General features: G+C 45.0%; 1 protein-coding gene across 1 annotated transcript in view; it reads right to left on the reverse strand.

Annotated features, from left to right (window-relative positions):
• Positions 1 to 17,185, reverse strand: part of DGCR2 (DiGeorge syndrome critical region gene 2) — a 1,448,564-nt gene that overhangs the window by 388,470 nt on the left and 1,042,909 nt on the right. The window contains exon 8 of the mRNA XM_044068694.1: positions 6,054 to 6,206. Coding sequence (XP_043924629.1) covers positions 6,054 to 6,206 — 153 coding nt within the window. The remainder of the gene's footprint in view (positions 1 to 6,053; positions 6,207 to 17,185) is intronic.

The following is a 17,185-nucleotide window of genomic DNA, read 5'->3' on the forward strand; positions in this document are numbered from 1 at the left end:
GAATTTCGGAACATCCAGGTAAGTATTTAGAGTAGAAAGGTCTAGTATGGGTCTCCAGGCTTTGTCCTTTCTGGGGACCAGGAAGAGTCTCAAGTAAAATCCATGTCCTTTTTCCTGCTGTGGCACTTTTTGAATAGCTCTCATGTCCACGAGGGCTGTAATTTGTTTTTGTGCCTCTGCCCATTGATTTTGTGGCAGGTCTGGCATTCCTTTTAGCCTTGGAAAAGTGTGAAAGTGGAACCTGTAACCTTGAGACACAATATTCAGCATCCATTTGTCTTGGGTGATTGCTTGCCAGTTTTGAGGAAAAAGTGCTAGTTTCCCCCCTAAGGGAGCTGCCTAAAGGGAAGAGTTTGGCATTGGAAAGGGGAAGTCATTGGGACTGTTTCCTGTAAGGTTGTGACTTGTCCTCACCACCTTTTGGGGTTGAAGCACCCCACTGTTGTGGTCTGTAAGAGCCTTGGGGCTGAGATCTGCCTCTTTGTGGCCTGTCTGACAATGGAAAGGACCAATTTTTTGTAGGCCAATTTCTGCTAAATCGAGGTGGCTGTACCTGTAAGAAATCCTTCACTGTTTGCATAGATTTTGCCTTATCCTCAATTTTCTTTAATACCTCTTCTGCCTTAATACCAAATAAATTATCTTGCTGTAAAGGAGCATCCAATAATTTTGCCTTAACATGATCTGGTAAACTTTGTTCTTTTAACCAAGCATGCCTTCCAATCACAGATCCTGTAACTGCTGCTCTACAAGAAGCTTCTAATGAATCAAAACCACATTGCAAAGCATGCTTTCCCACTTGTTCAGCTGCATGCAATAAATCCTGCATTTCCTTACAATCAGGTTGTTCTGCACTTGTACTCATTTTCTGTTTTAACTGAGACAGTAAATATTGTTGATATTTAAGCATGTGAAACTGGCAATTTAAAGCCCTCACTGCTAAAGTTGCAGAGGTGTAAACTTTCTTCCCCCATCTGTCTAATGCTGGATTTTTAGCCGTGGAAGCCTTTACCCCTTTAGGACCTTGGGGAATAGTTTCTGGGTCAGCAACAGGGTTTTTATGAAGAAATTTGAGAGAGTCAGGGACTCTGTAGTACCTGTCTGGCTTGACTGGAGCAGGGGGTAAAGAATCAGGATTTAAACTAGATTCAGAGAACACATCATCCACAATGTCCAACACTGGCGGAATAGCAAGGGGCCTGTGCTGAGGCAATAAACGAAAGTCTCTGGGCCTTTTCTTGGATTCTGAGTAATCCTGGCCCTCCCACTGGAAATGCTCCCTCATGGTATGTAAAGTTTCCCCAAAAGAGTAATCCTCAGGAGGAGAGGCTGAAGGAATTGATTCTTCAGCATCAGAGTCCTCCATAGGGGGTAAAGAGTATCCCTGGTCTGAAGAGGAATCAGAATATATAGAAACCTGGTCAGAGGAATCATAGTCTGTATCCTGCCTAGGCCTTTTATCAGGAGGGGGATGGGAACCCCTGATCAGAGTAGTCTTCGGCCATTCTGAGCATCTGCTTTTTAGGCATGGAGGCCTGCCCAGGTGAATGCTGTACTTGCTTCTTTGTCTATAATGTAGTTTTAGACTTGGCTGTAGTTCATAGGTAGGTACTAGGCTATTGGCCCTAGGGCCTATATAAGCCTAGCCAAAGGTACCCTGGCTTTCGCCACCCAAGAAAATTATTTTCCTGTGCCACTGTCGAGCAGAGCCACAGAAGTGATCCCCGGGTGAATTTCCCATCTCCCATCCAATCAAGATTTTTCTTGAACAGTGCTAATGAGGAGCTTTGTTTGATATAGATAGGTAGTTTGTTCCAGAGTATGGGAAGTCTCTGGGACAGGAATCTATCCCTCCAGCATGTTCTGTTTATTGTGGTGACGAGGTTTAGGTCCCTAGAGCGTGTAGCTTGTAGGGATTGGGATTTCTTTAAGTGGAGCATGTCTAAAAGCTCTGGGTTTGACATAGCTTTGTGTGTTAGGCAGAGATCACCTCTGAGCAGGCGATATGCAATGGAGTAAAGCTGCAGTTTTTTTTAGACTGTCTGCATAGGGCATCTCTTTGAGGCCGGTAATCCTCTGTGAGGTATTTCTGTGGCTTTTCCAGTTGTTGTAGATGTCTTGTGAGGTACATACCAAAAGGGGCTTTGTACTCTATTAATGGGTCTAATGAGTGACGAGTAGAGGGGAACAATGACCTCTTTTTTTCCTGGATAAGAAACCTTTTGTGAGGAGGTGTGCCACACAGAAGGATTTCCTGACTACTGTGACAATGTGATTATCAAAGGAGAGACTACTATCCACCTGTGTCCCAAGGTCTCATCACATTTTCGGTGTTAAGTAGACTACCACCTATGTGGTAGTTCATGGGTACTGAGTTTTTACCAAAAGGAATGACAATGCACTTTTTGGCATTAAGCTTGAGGCCATGGCTTTGACACCAGGCATCTGTCTCAAGACCCTTTTGTAGGATGTCCACATCTTTTGGAGTTTTGATTATGGCTCCTAGTTTGCAGTCATCTGCAAACTTCGTTAGCCAAAGACCTTCTGTGTTGGTCTGTACTTCAGAGAAGTAGATACCAAACAGGAGAGGACCCAGGACTGAACCCTGTGGTACTCCACTTGTTACTGGTCTGAAGCTGGATTTGGAGTCTGCTACTTTCACAGTGTGGGTTCTGTCAGTGAGCCAGTTGGCAACCCATCTTGTGACACAGGGAATTATACCTAGTTTAGTGAGTTTATCTATAATTCCAGAGTGGGGGATGGTGAGATCTAGATAGGCTGTGTGAACCACCTTACCCTCATCTACGGCTTTGGTGACTGCTTCAAAGTAGTCTATCAGGTTTAGGAGACATGTTCTGCCTTTTACAAACCCGAACTGGGTGGGGTCCTGAGTTTGGAGATTACCAATGTCATTGTTTATAAGTTCCATGATGATACGCTCCATAGCCTTGCAGACCAGGCTCGTTAGGCTAATGGGGCGGTAGTTTCCAGGGTCTGTGGTGGCTACCCCTTTGTGGAGTGGGATAACTGTCGCTGTGCGCCATTCAGTGGGCACATAGCCTGAGGTGAGGCTATGATTGAACATGGTACTTCGGTGGGGTGCCAGTTCATTCTGTAGTTCATGTAGAACACAGCCTGGGATGTCGTCAGGTCCCATAGATGCTGTGTTCTTGGCTTTGGATAGTGTTTTTTTACCTGTGCAGCCGTGATTACAGGAACTTTGCATTCTTCTGGTATGGAGATGGGCCCTTTATGGGATGACAGAGGGGTAAAGTTAGCACTCACCCCATCTGCCAGGATGTTGGCAATATCCGTTGGTTCTGTATATTTAGTGCCATTGTGCTGTAACTCAGAGCAGATCTGAGTGTTGCCATTGAGATTCTTGACATAGCTATAGAATGCTTTGTGGTTGTCTTTAGAGTCAGTGGCGATTTTGTTTTCATAACTAGCTTTGGAGGATTTTATGAGGGATGCAATGGCAAGTTGTGAAGGTCTAAAAACACCCTCAGAAGCCGATGCCTGCTCAGCGTCTTTGGACCCATCTGAAGGGTTAGTCTCCGTTGGTACAACACCTTGAGTATCCAGAGGCCCAGGCACCTCCATGTGGGAGTCGGTCGCGGCCTGTGGCTCTGAGGTAGCGGGTGTCAGGGGCTGCGAAAGCGCCTCACTGAGAACCGGCGACTGGCCTAGAAGAGGCTTAGTTGTCAGTTTTGGGCCTCGGATGCCTGTCCTTATCCTTATCTTTGCATCTTTTGTGTACTCTGGTCGTCGGTTGTTCCGACGGCATGGTATAATTAAACTTTTGGCCAAAGTAATAGCGAGCAAAATCAAACCGACGTTTAATAGTGCGTTTGTTAAATCTAGCACAAATCTGACTAGTGACGTCGTGATCTGGGCCTAGGCCTGGAATACAGTAAGAATGAAAATCCTTATGAGGTATTTGCTTCCCACAAGAAATACAATTAACTTTTACTGACATCGGTCTGAGGCAAGAAAATGTTTCCCCAACGGGGTACTTAGCTTTATTGAAGACTTTGGTTCTGAAAATCGAATTAGATATCTCAGGAGTCAGCTGACCGGCACTTGCGAACTGCTTTTGCTTTGGGCACCGTGCGGCAAGAAAGACTGAAGAAAATGGCGTCGATTGCTTCTTATATACCCCTGACGTACTGACGTCAGGTAGTTGGCGACAGCAACCAACGCCAGACCAAGACTTTGGAACTCTGGCCGACTGCGGGACCGCCTGACGGCAGGATAACCCAAGTGTAATGACTGCAGCAGTGAAACACGATGAACATCTGTATAGCTCAGAGGATGAATTGCCTAGTAAACTCCATGGATGGTTGCAGCTGCTCATGGGGTCCCTACAGAACTCAAGTATGACAAGTTAGCATGGATGATAGATTTTGATGTTATTCTTTCGGCTTTTCCCAGTTAGGGGTTGCCACAGCGGAACTCCGGTCCACTAATGATTGGCAGTAGATTTTTACGGTGCCGAGGTGCCAGCTATATGCCCAACCTTCAACAAAGGCACGCCCATTCACGCATGTCTTTCCAACGCCACTCGACCACGGGGAGGACATGCAGACTCCACACAGAAGGCGCTCCTGCCGAGAATTGAATGGGAAAACCTCTTGCTTTGAGGTGACAATGCTACCGCTGCACCACCATGTACTGTTTATATATTCCCCATACTTTTCCTTTCTTTATTTCTTCCCCCTCAAAAAATATTTTCTTACATACCTCCCACCACACTCCCCATCTATTACACATTCTCCTCTCTAAACGTCATTCCATAACTTTTCAAAATATCCCAACTGATGCCAGACAAATTAAAACGATCTAAGGATAAAGACTGTTCATATATACATAAACACAAATAACTTTGTTTTATACATATTTATATTTGCTAAACAAGGTAGGTTAAGGTACTGAACCATATGGATCCTTTTCTTTGGACTCAAACCAGTAGCACTGTCTGGGTTAAGTGACTTGTTTAAAGTCACAGAGTATGCAGATTAAGTTAATGGACTCAAACCCTGAACTAAAGGATGAAGCCTGCTAGTAGCACAGAGGAGTAAGACTGAGCAATCAGATGATGATGTACGTATCACAGGAAAGTAGTCAGGAGGTAAGAATCATCAGGGTTTATAGGAATAAGTAGGCAACAGTGTGTTGGTGTAGTAGGGCAAACACAGAAAGGGAGAAACAAGCAGGTTAAGTAGTGTGGTCAGGTGAACGAGTACAGAAATGACAGGCAGGCTTGACAATTCTTGGCCAACACAGAACAATATAATATCAAACTTAAGAGCATACTGACTACACCTGGGCAGGTGTATAAAGAGTCATGTATTGATGGTCATGAGTTGATTACAAGAAATGCATGCAATAAAACTTAGGAAGTGTGTTTCAGATGAAGTTTTAAGGTCTGGGAAAAGCAGTACAGCTCTAAGATGATATGGCAGTTTGTTCAAAAAGTTTCTTCCCCAAAGTTTGATGAGTTAACAAATGAAACTTGGTTCCTATTTGTTGTCTAAAACCACAACAGGCTTGTCCATAAACTCCAGTTCATCACTACCACACATGATGGAAGGTTTTAAAGGTTTTACTACAGTTTTAGCTAGTGCTACAATGTCAAATCAATAAGTTAACACGACCAGGTCACAAGATGAGAATGCCAAGGAATACCTGTTGGAACAATGTCAAACATCAAATCTCCTGACCTGTACAGACACAGGAACAAGTGCTAACATGTCCAGTAGGGGGTGCAAGTCCAGGTGTTCAAACATGTAGCCCCTCAGCATTCTCATCTTGCAAACTTCCGGCCGTGTTATTTAGCAATTCCACATTGTAGCGATTAAAACTATAGTAAACCTTTTAAAGATGTACTGTTGGAATTTCTCAAAGAATTACTATTCTAAGTATCGAAGAACCCCATGGAGTAAAATAAATGGAAAGCTTTATACAAGTAAACAATACGTGCAATTTAATCACAAAATTGCAGCTTCATGTTGGCATTTAATAGCTACGGTACATAAATACATTATACTTACAGTTTGCTCCAATAAGAGACTCAATGCGCTCTCTACGTCTCTGCCGCAATCGATGGACCATAAACAGCAATAATGAGAGAATGAGGAAGGAAGATATGCAGCTGACAATGAGGCGCATACCACTTGCCATAGAGTCAAAGACGCTGTTTGTCTCTGAAAATTAAGCAAAGTTTAAAAAAAAAGTTAGGTACTCCTCACAGGTTCTCTCAGTGAATCAGCTACTAATCCACTCTGCTAGTCTGAATATAAAATGATTAGCTGTGCAAAATCTTACCATAACCATAGATGTCCTCTTCCATGTTGCAGTATTTTCACTGTGAGATTCTCCACCTCAGGCAACCTGAATGTCTGGCTCCTATGCAAAAGCTTAAGCTTGATTGCGGTCAGGTGCGTGGGACATCACACGCAGGGCCATAAACCATGGGCCTTAAATGTGATGTCTGCACGCACTGACCTCAGAACTGACTGCCCAGTCGGACAACAGCCTAAGGAGAACAAAAAATAATGCCATTCAGAAAGGGTAAATGTATGAAGGGGGGTAGGAGGGAAAGCAGGAATACTGCAACATGGAAGAGAAGGACATCAATGGATATGTTACAATTTTACACAACTAATCTATGTCCTTCTAATCTCAATCTCATGTTGCAGTATTCTCACTGTGGGAGTACCACAGATCAAGAGGAGGAAAGGATGGAGGAAGAAGCAACAGTCTCCAGGAAACCATGGAGAATGGGCTCTTGCAAATCCTGCCCTGGCTCTGGATATATTGTCCAATTTGTAATGTTTGGCAAAAATGTGCAGAGAGGACCATGTGACTGCCTGTAATATGGTGGCTGTATCCAGGCCTTTGAGGAAAGCTCCTGAAGAGGCCACTGCTCTAGCAGAATGGGCTTTAACCTTGTAAGGTAAGTCTTTGCCATGAAAAAAGTAGCAGAAGGCAAGAGTTTTTACGTATCCAGTAAGATACAGTCAGTTTGTATACAGCTTTCCCCAGGGCCCTGGGATGGAAGGATACGATGAGCTGATTGGACCTTCTAATGCTCTTGTCCAGGCAAAATCTTAATTGCCTGTGGACATCAAGGGAGTAGAGCACTGTCACTATGAGGTGAAGGGAAGAAGGTGGGTAAATCAATAGACTGGTTGAGGGACAGCTCACTGACCACCTTGGGCAAGGAGGAAGGATTGGTGAAAAGAGTTACCCTGTCTTTGTGGACGATAGTGCAGGGAGAGTGCTGCACACCCTCTACTGTAATGCCAGACCACAAAATGGTCTCCTCTGAAGTAAAAATAAAACCTGGACCCCCAGCTAAACCAGGGATATTCAGGAATTATTCTAAGGCTAACCTCCTTCTATTAAGTGAGAAGCTGGCAAAATGTTAAGCCCCTATAAACCCTGAGAACACTTCTGCCTATGCAGAACTGTTCACCAAAACCATGTACAAGCATGTTAATAGCTGTACAGAGGCAACTGTACCCACCAGGAAGAAGTACAGAACTAGCAAAAACAAGCCACCCTGGTGGAATCACAAAAATCAATTGGATGTATAACAGGAGGAAGAAAATCATGGCAAAAATCAGGAGATGCAGCACCCAGCAGGATAAAAGCACTTTAAAACAACTCACAGGACAAAAAAAAAAGTCCACCAAAGACAAATTTGAGGTAAGTTTGACCGCCCAGGCCAAGCATTCTTTAGCTATGTCTGCAGCATCAAAGGTAATACACAATTGTGTGCAGAACTCATTGTAAATGGAGCCACCTATACTGAGCCAGAAGATATCAAACCTCCTGGCTGAAAGTCAGTTCCAATTTTACTCCTCTCCCCCACCAACCTTCCCTCAGGAAATATCATCGAATATAAAGGAAAGCTGTGTAAAATCTTACCATAACCATAGATATCCTTTTCCATGTTGCAGTATTCTAATTGTGGGTTTACCCTTCTTCCTTTTGTGTATATCCGGCCAGTATTCCAAAGTTTTTCAGTCCCTCAAGGTACATCGGGCATCTTAAGTAGCTGCAGGAATGTGGGCCATAAAAATGACGTCTGCACATACCAGCCCACAGAACAGAAGGCTCCAGTCAGAGCCAGTCCTAGTAGGGCATAGCCAGTCCAGTGCCACACAGAAGAGCAAGTGCAACCTGACAGGAGAGGAAGGGGGTAGGGAAGGTGTACTGTAACATGAAGAGAAGGACCATCTATGGTTATGGTAACATTTTACACAACTTTCCTATGTCCTTCTATTCCAATGTTGCAGTATTCTATGTATGGGTGAGTGCCAAAGCTCACTGTGAATGGGGTGGTGGTCTGGAAGAAGTTTCCAGGAATTTGTGAAGGATAACCCTGGCAAACCCTGCCATGGCCCAGAGATATGGTCCAGCTTGTAATGCTTGGTGAAAGTGTGCACTGAAGACCAAGTAGCTGCTTCAAGGATTGTGTTGGTGTCTAGCCCCTTAAAGGGGGCTCCACAAGAGGTCACTGTTCTGGTAAAGTGGGCTTTAATATTGCCCTGCAAGGTTTTCCCATGGTACAAGTAACAGAAGGAAATGGCCCTGGAAATTTAGGCTGAACTGGTCTGTTTGATCACTACTTCCCCCAAGACTCTGGGGTGGAAGGAGACAAACAGTTGGTCAGATTTCCTAATGGACTTGGTTTTATGTAGATAGAACCTACGCCGTCTGTGGACATCTAGGGAATGAAGTACTCTCTCATTATTCCCCTGTGAATTGGGAAAAAAGTGGGTAGGAGTATGGCCTGATAGGTCATTCACTACCTTGGGCGTGTAACATGGGTTAGTTCTGAGTAACCCTGTCAAGATGGAAGACTAGTAAAGGTGGTGTAGCCATTAGAGCTTGTAGCTCTAAGACCCTCCTGGATGAGGTCAGAGCCACCAATAAAACAGTTTTCCATGTGCAAAATTTTAGGGAGGCTTTGTTTGCTGGCTCAAAAGGAGCTAGGGTGAGTTTTTCTAGTACATAGTTAAGATCTCAGGGAGGAGGGGGCTGTTTCCTGGGAGGTCTTAGGAGAAGCACCCCTTTCAGAAAAAGTTTGGCAAAAAGTCCTGATGCTAGGGGTGGATCCAGAGGGAGACAGGCAGAGATTACAGACAAGTGTGCTTTTAAAGAGGAGTAGTAGGCCAGACCTGTCTGCAATAGTTCAAACAGGTAAGACAGGATAACAGTGATGTCGCTTGCCAGCGGGTCCGTCTTTTTTTGACACCACATGGAAAACCTTTTCCACTTTGAGAAGTAAGATTTTCTTGTGTTAGGTTGCCTGGCCTCCTGCAGGACATTGAGCACGTCCTCACTATACAGGTGTCTAAAGGGGATCAGAATCCTATCAACCATAGGGTAAGGTGTAGAAACTGCCTGTGTAGGTGTATCTGTGCTCCTTGGGCTGTGTGAGGAGGTCCACTGAGGGGAATAACTTGTGGTGATTGCCCTTGGACAAATGAAGGAGAAGGGGGAAAGTACAGTTGTGTACACATACCACAAATGTAGATGTTTGAGTGTATTCACTGTTGCAGTCATCACTTTTGGGTGATCTGCCTGCAGGTAGCCCTCAGTCGGCCTGAACACCAGTGTCTTGGGATTTCTGCATTGGATGCTGTCGCTTCTTCCATGACGTCAGGTCATCAGGGGTATAAAACATGGGTTACCTATTGTATTCTCAAAAGCCGACAATGCCGAATCCGACATTGTCGATCCGAGAATAGCAAAAGTGCAGAATGTTGAACGGGTAAACAGAAATCTCCGCAAGGGGAGATTTCCGTTTGCTTCAATGTAGTGTGGTCTCGGCGTTGGTACACTTAAGTAGTGGGGGGTGCAGGGGGGCTTGCCCCCCTGCCTACACCCTTTAGATTTTTCTTTTTTTTTCCTAAACATTTGAAATTTTAATGGTTCGATTAAAGGTCGACCTTTAGTGATTCGAACCATTAAACTTTCGATGTTCTAATATATACCCTAAAACATGCAGCCAACGCCATTACATCAGTTTTTCTTACCCCAAAAGTCAGGAGCCCCCAAAATAAGAAGCAATTACATGGTATGGAACACCCCCAGCAAAAAGCAAATACCAATGATGTAAGATATTCCAAACAAAAAGGATAGGTAGAAATAAAGAGAAGACAGAGGGCTGGAGGGAGGGTAACCAGGACTGCAACGGTGAATACACTTGAACATCTACATTAATGGTAAGTGTACACAACTGTACTATGTTCTTCGTGTTTCACTGTTGCAGTCATCACATTTGGGGTGACTCCCAAAGCTGAGGATGGGTGGGGGTAGTTAAGAAGCATTGGGCAATCAGGCCCTGTAAGACTGCTGTGGCAAATCCAGCTCTGGATTTAGAAGAGATAGCCAAGCGGTAATGCTTGGTGAAAGTGTGTACAGAGCTCCAGGTTGCAGCTTCCAAGATGTCCCTGGTAGGGACTCCCCTGAGAAATGCTGTAGAGGTTGATGTAGACCTAGTGGAATGTGTTCTCATCCCCTGTGGGGTAGGTTCCCACGGTGTTTGTAGCAGAAATGGAAGCAGTGTGCTATCCATTTAGAAATGGTTTGATTTGAAATGGCCTTGCCCTCTGCCCCTGCAGCAAAGCTGATTAGCAGCTGGTCAGATTTTCTGAGAGGCTTAGTCCTGTCCAGATAGAACCTAAGCTGCCTGTGCACGTCCAGGGAGTGCAGGATCCTTTCCCCTTTATTCTGAGGGTTAGGAAAAAAGGTAGGTTGGCAAATGAATGGACTGCTTAAAGCCACACTAGATACCACCTTGGGCATAAAAGATGGGTTAGTCCTGTGGGAAACCCTGTCCACATGGAAGATAATGAAGGGTTTCAAGGCCATAAGGGCCTGCAATTCAGACACTATTCTTGCTGAAGTGATGGCTAGAAGTAAGGTGATGGCTAGAAGTAAGGCTATTTTCCATGAGAGGAATTTTAACTCTGCTGTAGCAGCAGGTTCCAAGGGTGGAAGTGTGAGCTTTTCCAATACAAAGTTAAGGTCCCAGGCTGGCGTGGGAGCTCCTCTGCGGGCTCTTAAATTTTTGGCTCCTCTCAGGAACTGCTTGACCAGAAGATGAGAGAAGAGGGGTGGCTCAGTATTATAATGAGCTGAGATGGCAGAGGCATGAATCTATTGGAGAAGGATAGGCCTTTGTGGAGCATTTCTGTTAAGTAATCTAGTATATGAGGTAGGATGGGCACAGTTGTGTCCATTCCCTGAGACTGGCTCCTGGAACAGTATCTTTTCCACTTTTATGAATAGGATTTTCTAGTACTAGGCCTCCTTCCCTCAAGAATGACATCCAGCACCTGCTTAATAAGGGTTGCTGGTGAGGAATTCAGAGGATGAGCCAGGCTGCTAGGTTCAGGGTCTGTAGCGGAGGGTGCAGAATCTGGCCCACCTGCTGGGACAGCAGGGAGAGAGTCTGAGGCAGGTGCCACGGTGGCACAACTGTCAGACTGCACAAAAGAGGGTACCAGTGCTGGCGTGGCCAGTCTGGGGCAATCAGGATTGTCCTTGGCTTGTCCTATTTGATCTTTAGTAGAACCTTCGACAGGAGGGGCAGAGGGAGAAAGGCATAGATTGAGAGGCTTTCCCAGGTAAAGGACACGGCATCCACTTTCCAAGCTTGGCTGTGGGTAGTTCTGGTGCAATATTTGCTCAATTGATAGTTCTGAGTGGAAGCAGAAAGAGGACCACCTCTGGTGCCCGCACCTGTTACTCAAAAGCTTGAATATTTTAGGTTCCAGTTTCCACAAGTGTGGGTCCATGAGATTTCTGCTGAAGTCGTCTGCCAGTAAATTTAGTTTGCCTGGCAGGAAATGAGCTTGCAGGTGCACTTGGTTGCTCAAGGCTGTGTTCCATAGAGGAATGGGTTCCCCCCCTGCTTGTTTATGTACCACATAACTGTGATGTTGTCTGTCTTTACCAATAGTTGTCCTGGAAGAATAAGGCCTTTGAAGGCTGTCACAGCATTTTGAACAAATAACATTTCTTTTTGACTGATATGCAGGTGCATTTGCTTTGGGCTCAATTTGCCTTGAATGTATTGTTCTGCCATGCAAGTCCGCCATGTATAGTCTGATGCGTCTGTTAGGGTTTGGGCGGCAGGGGACAGAGTGAAAGGGAGACCCTTGTTGTGGTTGCATGCCTCTGCCCACCAAAGGAACTCTGTCCTTAGGCAAGGAATGATAGGAATCATTGTTGCCAGGTCCTGAGAATGTTGACACCAGAGACTTTTTAAGTACTTAAGTATCACTGCAGATTCCTCATATGCAGTCTCGCATATGGAATTAGTAGAATGCAAGAGGCCATGAACCCCAGGGCTTGCAGTATTTTTCTTGCAGATAGCTGGGTTTTGGTGACCAGTAGATTGAAGTAGTTTGTCAAATAAATTTGTTTTTCTGGAGTGAGGAATGCCATTTGGGAAGTTGTGTTCAAGCATGCTCTCAGGAATACAATCTGTTGGCTGGGTACCAGATGTGATTTCTTTTCGTTGGTGTACCCCAGTGAAATCAGAAGTCTCTTTACAAATGTCAGGTGCTGTAGTAGCAAGTCCTGACTGTCCGCCTGAATCAGGCAATCATCCAAGTATGGGTAAATTTGAATTCTTCTCTGCCTGCAATATGCAGTGGCTGGAGCTAGGCATTTTATGAATACCCTGGGTGCAGTAGATAAGCCAAAGGGAAGTGCAGAGAAAGTACAGTTGTGTACACTTACCATAAATGTAGATGTTCGAGTGTATTCACTGTTGCAGTGATTACATTTGGGTTATCTGCTTGCAAGTAGCCCTCACTCGGCCTGATTAACAAAGTTTTGGGTCCTGCGTCTGTTGTTGTCCCTTCTTCCATGATGTTGCATCTCTCGGCTTTTCCCAGTTAGGGGTCGCCACAGCGGAACTCCGGTCCGCTAATGATTGGCTGTAGATTTTTACGTACGGGCTTGCCAGGCCTGATGCACAACCTTCGACAAAGGTACGCCCATTCACGCATGTCTCCACACAGAAGATGCTTCAGCTGAGAATCGAACAGGACAACGTCTTACTGTGAGGTGACAACGCTACTGCAGCACCACCACCGCAGCTGATGTCAGGGGTATAAAACATGCAGCCGATGCCATTACATCAATTTTTCTTGCCCCAGATGTCAGGTGCCCCCCAATGGAAGCAATTAAATATAAAACTACAAAGATATAACTCCAACAAAAAAGCAAATACACCAAAAACGCTTTTAAGCATAGTAAAGGAAAGTAGAGGTATAGCCAAAAGCAGTTAGGGGGCTGGAGGGAGGGTAGCCAGGACTGCAACAGTGAATACACTCGAACATCTACATTTATGGTAAGTGTACACAACTGTACTATGTTCTTCGTGTTTCACTGTTGTAGTCATTACATTTGGGTAGATTCCCAAACCTATGGTTGGGAGGAGGCACTTAGATAGCATTAGGGCCAGCTATAAGGCCCTGCAAGACTGCAGTGGCAAAGCCAGCTCTGGATTTAGAGAAAATTGGCAAATGATCATGCTTGGTGAAAGTATGTACAAAACTCCAAGTAGCAGCTTCTAGGATGTCCCTTGTAGGGACGCCTCTGAGAAAGGCTGTAGAGGGAGATGCAGCCCTGGTGGAGTGAGGTCTGATCCCCTGGGGGATAGGTTTTCCATGGTGCTTATAGCAGAAATGAATGCAATGGCTTATCCATTTAGAAATGATTTGCTTTGAAATAGCCTTCCCCTCTGACCCTGAAGCAAATGCCACCAGCAGCAGTTCAGATTTCCTTTGAGGTTTAGTCCTGCACAAGTAGAATCTAAGTTGTCTGTGCACATCTAAGGAATACATTATCTGTTCCTCTTTATTCTGTGGATTGGGAAAGAAGGTTGGCAAATGAATGGACTGATTAAGAGACACAATGGATACCACCTTGGGCACGAAGGATGGATTGGTTCTGAGGGCCACCCTGTCCGCATAAAAGATGATGAAAGGTTCCACTGCCCTAAGGGCCTGTAATTCAGATACCCTTCCAGCTGAAGTGATTGCTAAAAGGAAAGCTGTTTTCCAAGAAAGAAATTTTAAGTCTGCAGTAGCAGCTGGCTTGAAAGGAGGTAGAGTGAGTTTCTCCAAGACAAAGTTAAGGTCCCTGGCTGGGGTTGGTGCTCTCCTAGGTGGTCCCAAATGTTTTGGCCCCTCTAAGGAACTACTTGAACAGTGGATGAGACAAAAGGGGAGGTTCTGTGTTATAAGGAGCTGAAATGGCTGAGGAGTGGATTGTAATGGAGGAAAAAGACAGGCCGTTGTGAAGCATCTCAGTTAAGTATTGTAAAATCTGAGGTAAATTGGGCGCTGCTCTGCTCATCCCTTGAGATGGTTCCAGGCTCAGAATCTTTTCCATTTTTCAGCATAAGATTTTCTAGTACTAGGCCTCCTTGCCTCTAAAATGATATCCATGACAGGTTTGCTGAGGGATGGTAAAGATGAGATTAAGTAATTAGCCAGGCTGCAAGGTTCAGTGTTAGAAGCTGAGGGTGCAGAATCTGGTTCTCCTGCTGAGATAGCAGGGAAGGAGACTGAGGCAGGTGCCATGGAGATAACCGTGACACTGCGCAGAAGGGGTACACCAGTGTTGGCGCGGCCAGTCTGGAGCAATCAAATCATCCTTGGTTTGTCCTGTTTGATTTTTAGTAGTACTTTGGTAAGCAGAGGCAGAGGGGGGTAGGCATAGACTGATAGGTTTTTCCAGCTGAAGGGCAGAGCATCCACTTTCCAGGCTCGTTTGTGGGGAGTCCTTGTGCAAAATTTGTCCAACTGGTAGTTCTGGGGAGAGGCAAACAGGTCTATATCTGGGCTACCCCATTTGTTTTTGTCAACATGTTGAAAGTCCTTGGTTCCAATTTCCACTCATGTGGGTCCATGAGGTTTCTGCTTAGTCTGTCTGCCAGTGTATTTAATTTTCCTGGCAGGAACTGAGCTTGTAGGTGCACTTGGTAAGCTCAAGGCTGTGTTCCACAATGCCATGGCTAGTCTGCAGAGGGGGTAAGAATGTATACTCCCTGCTTGTTTATGTACCACATAACAGTGGTGTTGTCCCTCTTTACATTAGTTGTCCTGGAAGACTGTGGTCCTTGATGGCTGTCAGAGCATTCTGTACAGCTAACATTTCTTTTTGATCGATATGCAGGTGCATTTGACTTGGGTTCCATTTGTCCTGAATGCACTTCCCTGCAAGGTGCGCCCCCCATGCAGTCTGACGCGTCTGTTAGGGTTTGGGTGGCAGAGGGTGATGTGAAAGGTAGTCCCTTGTTTTGGTGGCAGGCCTCTGCCCACCAAAGGAACTCTAGGCGTAGGCAAGGTATGACAGGAATCATTGTTTCTAGGTCCTGAGAATGTTGACACCATAGGCTTTTTAGATACCGCTGTAGTTTCCTCATATGCAGTCTTGCATATGGAATTAGAAGAATGCAGGAGGCCATGAACCCGAATGCCTGCAGTATTTGTCTTGCAGATAGCAGGGTTTTTGTGGCCACTTGTTTGAAGTAGGCTGCTAAATTAATTTTTCTCTGGCGTGAGGTAAGCCATCTGGGAAGTTGTATTCAATCTTGCTCCCAGGAATACAATCTGTTGACAGGGTACCAGTTGCAATTTCTTTTCATTTACGGTGTACCCCAGACAAGTTAGAACCCTTTCTACAAAGGGCATATGATTCAAAAGTATGTCTTGGCTTTCTGCCTGAATTAGACAATCGTCCAGGTATGGGTATATTTGAATATTTCTTTGCCTGCAAAATGCAATAACTGGAGCTAGGCACTTTGTGAATACCCTGGGTGCAGTAGATAAGCCAAAGGGCAGTGCAGAGAACTGATGGTGCATGTAAGCCTGCTTTGAAGAGTAGGTATCTTCTGCAAGATTCCCTGATTGGGGGATGTGCAGGTATGCTTCTTTTAAATCTAGTGTTGCCAACCAGGCATCGTTGCCTAGCATAGAAAACGATTGGTGAAGAGTCAGCATCTTGAATTTTGCAATCTCCAAAAAGGTGTTTAGAGTAGACAGGTCCAGGATAGGACGCCATGAACTGTCTTTTCTGGGTACCAGGAAAAGTCTCTAGTAGAAACTTTGCCCTTTTCCTCTTCTGGTACCAGTACAATAACCCCCATGCTAAAGAGAGAAAGTACTTGTTTTTGGGCCTCTGTCCACTGATTTGGGAGTAGGTCCGGCCACCCGCTTGGTGTTGGCAGCATGTGGAAGTGAAATCTGTATCCCTGGGACACTATTTAAAACCCATTTATCCTGGGTAATGAGTTCCCAATTCTTTGCATGAAGAGCAATCTCCCCCCCCCCCCAAAGGGGCAGTCAGTTGAAAAGTGCTTGGAAATTTTAAAAGGAAGTTATTGAGACAGTTTACCATGGAGGGAGTAGTCTTAATTCCCAGATTTGGAAGTGGAGGCCCCCCACTGCTTAGTTCTGTGTCTCCCCTGGGACTGAAACCTGGGGTTTTTGCTGCATCTGGGTTTGGCTTGAGAAGACCTGGAAGGGGCTGGAAAGGACCAATTCTTAGAGGGCCAGTGCCTACTAAATCTAGGAGGCTGAACTTGTAAGAAATCTTTAACAGTTTGCATAGATTTAGCTTTATCTTCCATCTTTTTAAGAACTTCCTCAGCCTTGTTGCCAAACAGGCGGTCCTGATTTAAAGGAGTATCCAACAATTTAGATTTAACATGATCAGGCAAAGATTGCTCCTTAAGCCAAACATGCCTTCTGAGCACAGACTCAGTAACAGCAGCCCTGCAAGAGGCCTCTAATGAATCAAAACCACATTGCAAAGTATGTTTTCCAACTTGTTCAGCAGAATGCAAATCCTGTAATTCTTTATTTTCCACATAGTCAGGAATCAACATCATTTTCTGTTTAAGCAGTCCAATAACATGTTGCTGATACTTTAACATGTGAAACTGGCATTTTAAAGCCCTAATGGCCAAGGTTGCAGAAGTGTAAACCTTCTTACCCCATCGATCCAGTGCTCTGGAGTCTCTATCAGCAGGGTTGGATTTTTAGCAGTAGAAGCCTTAATGCCCTTGGGCCCTTGTGAAAAAGTATCTGGATCTGCAATAGGATTTTTAAAAAGGAACTTGTGGGACTCGGGGACCCTGTAG

Source organism: Protopterus annectens, chromosome 4.part0 (genome assembly GCF_019279795.1).
Source record: "Protopterus annectens isolate FY-2018-M chromosome 4.part0, PAN1.0, whole genome shotgun sequence".
NCBI lineage: Eukaryota > Metazoa > Chordata > Ceratodontiformes > Protopteridae > Protopterus > Protopterus annectens.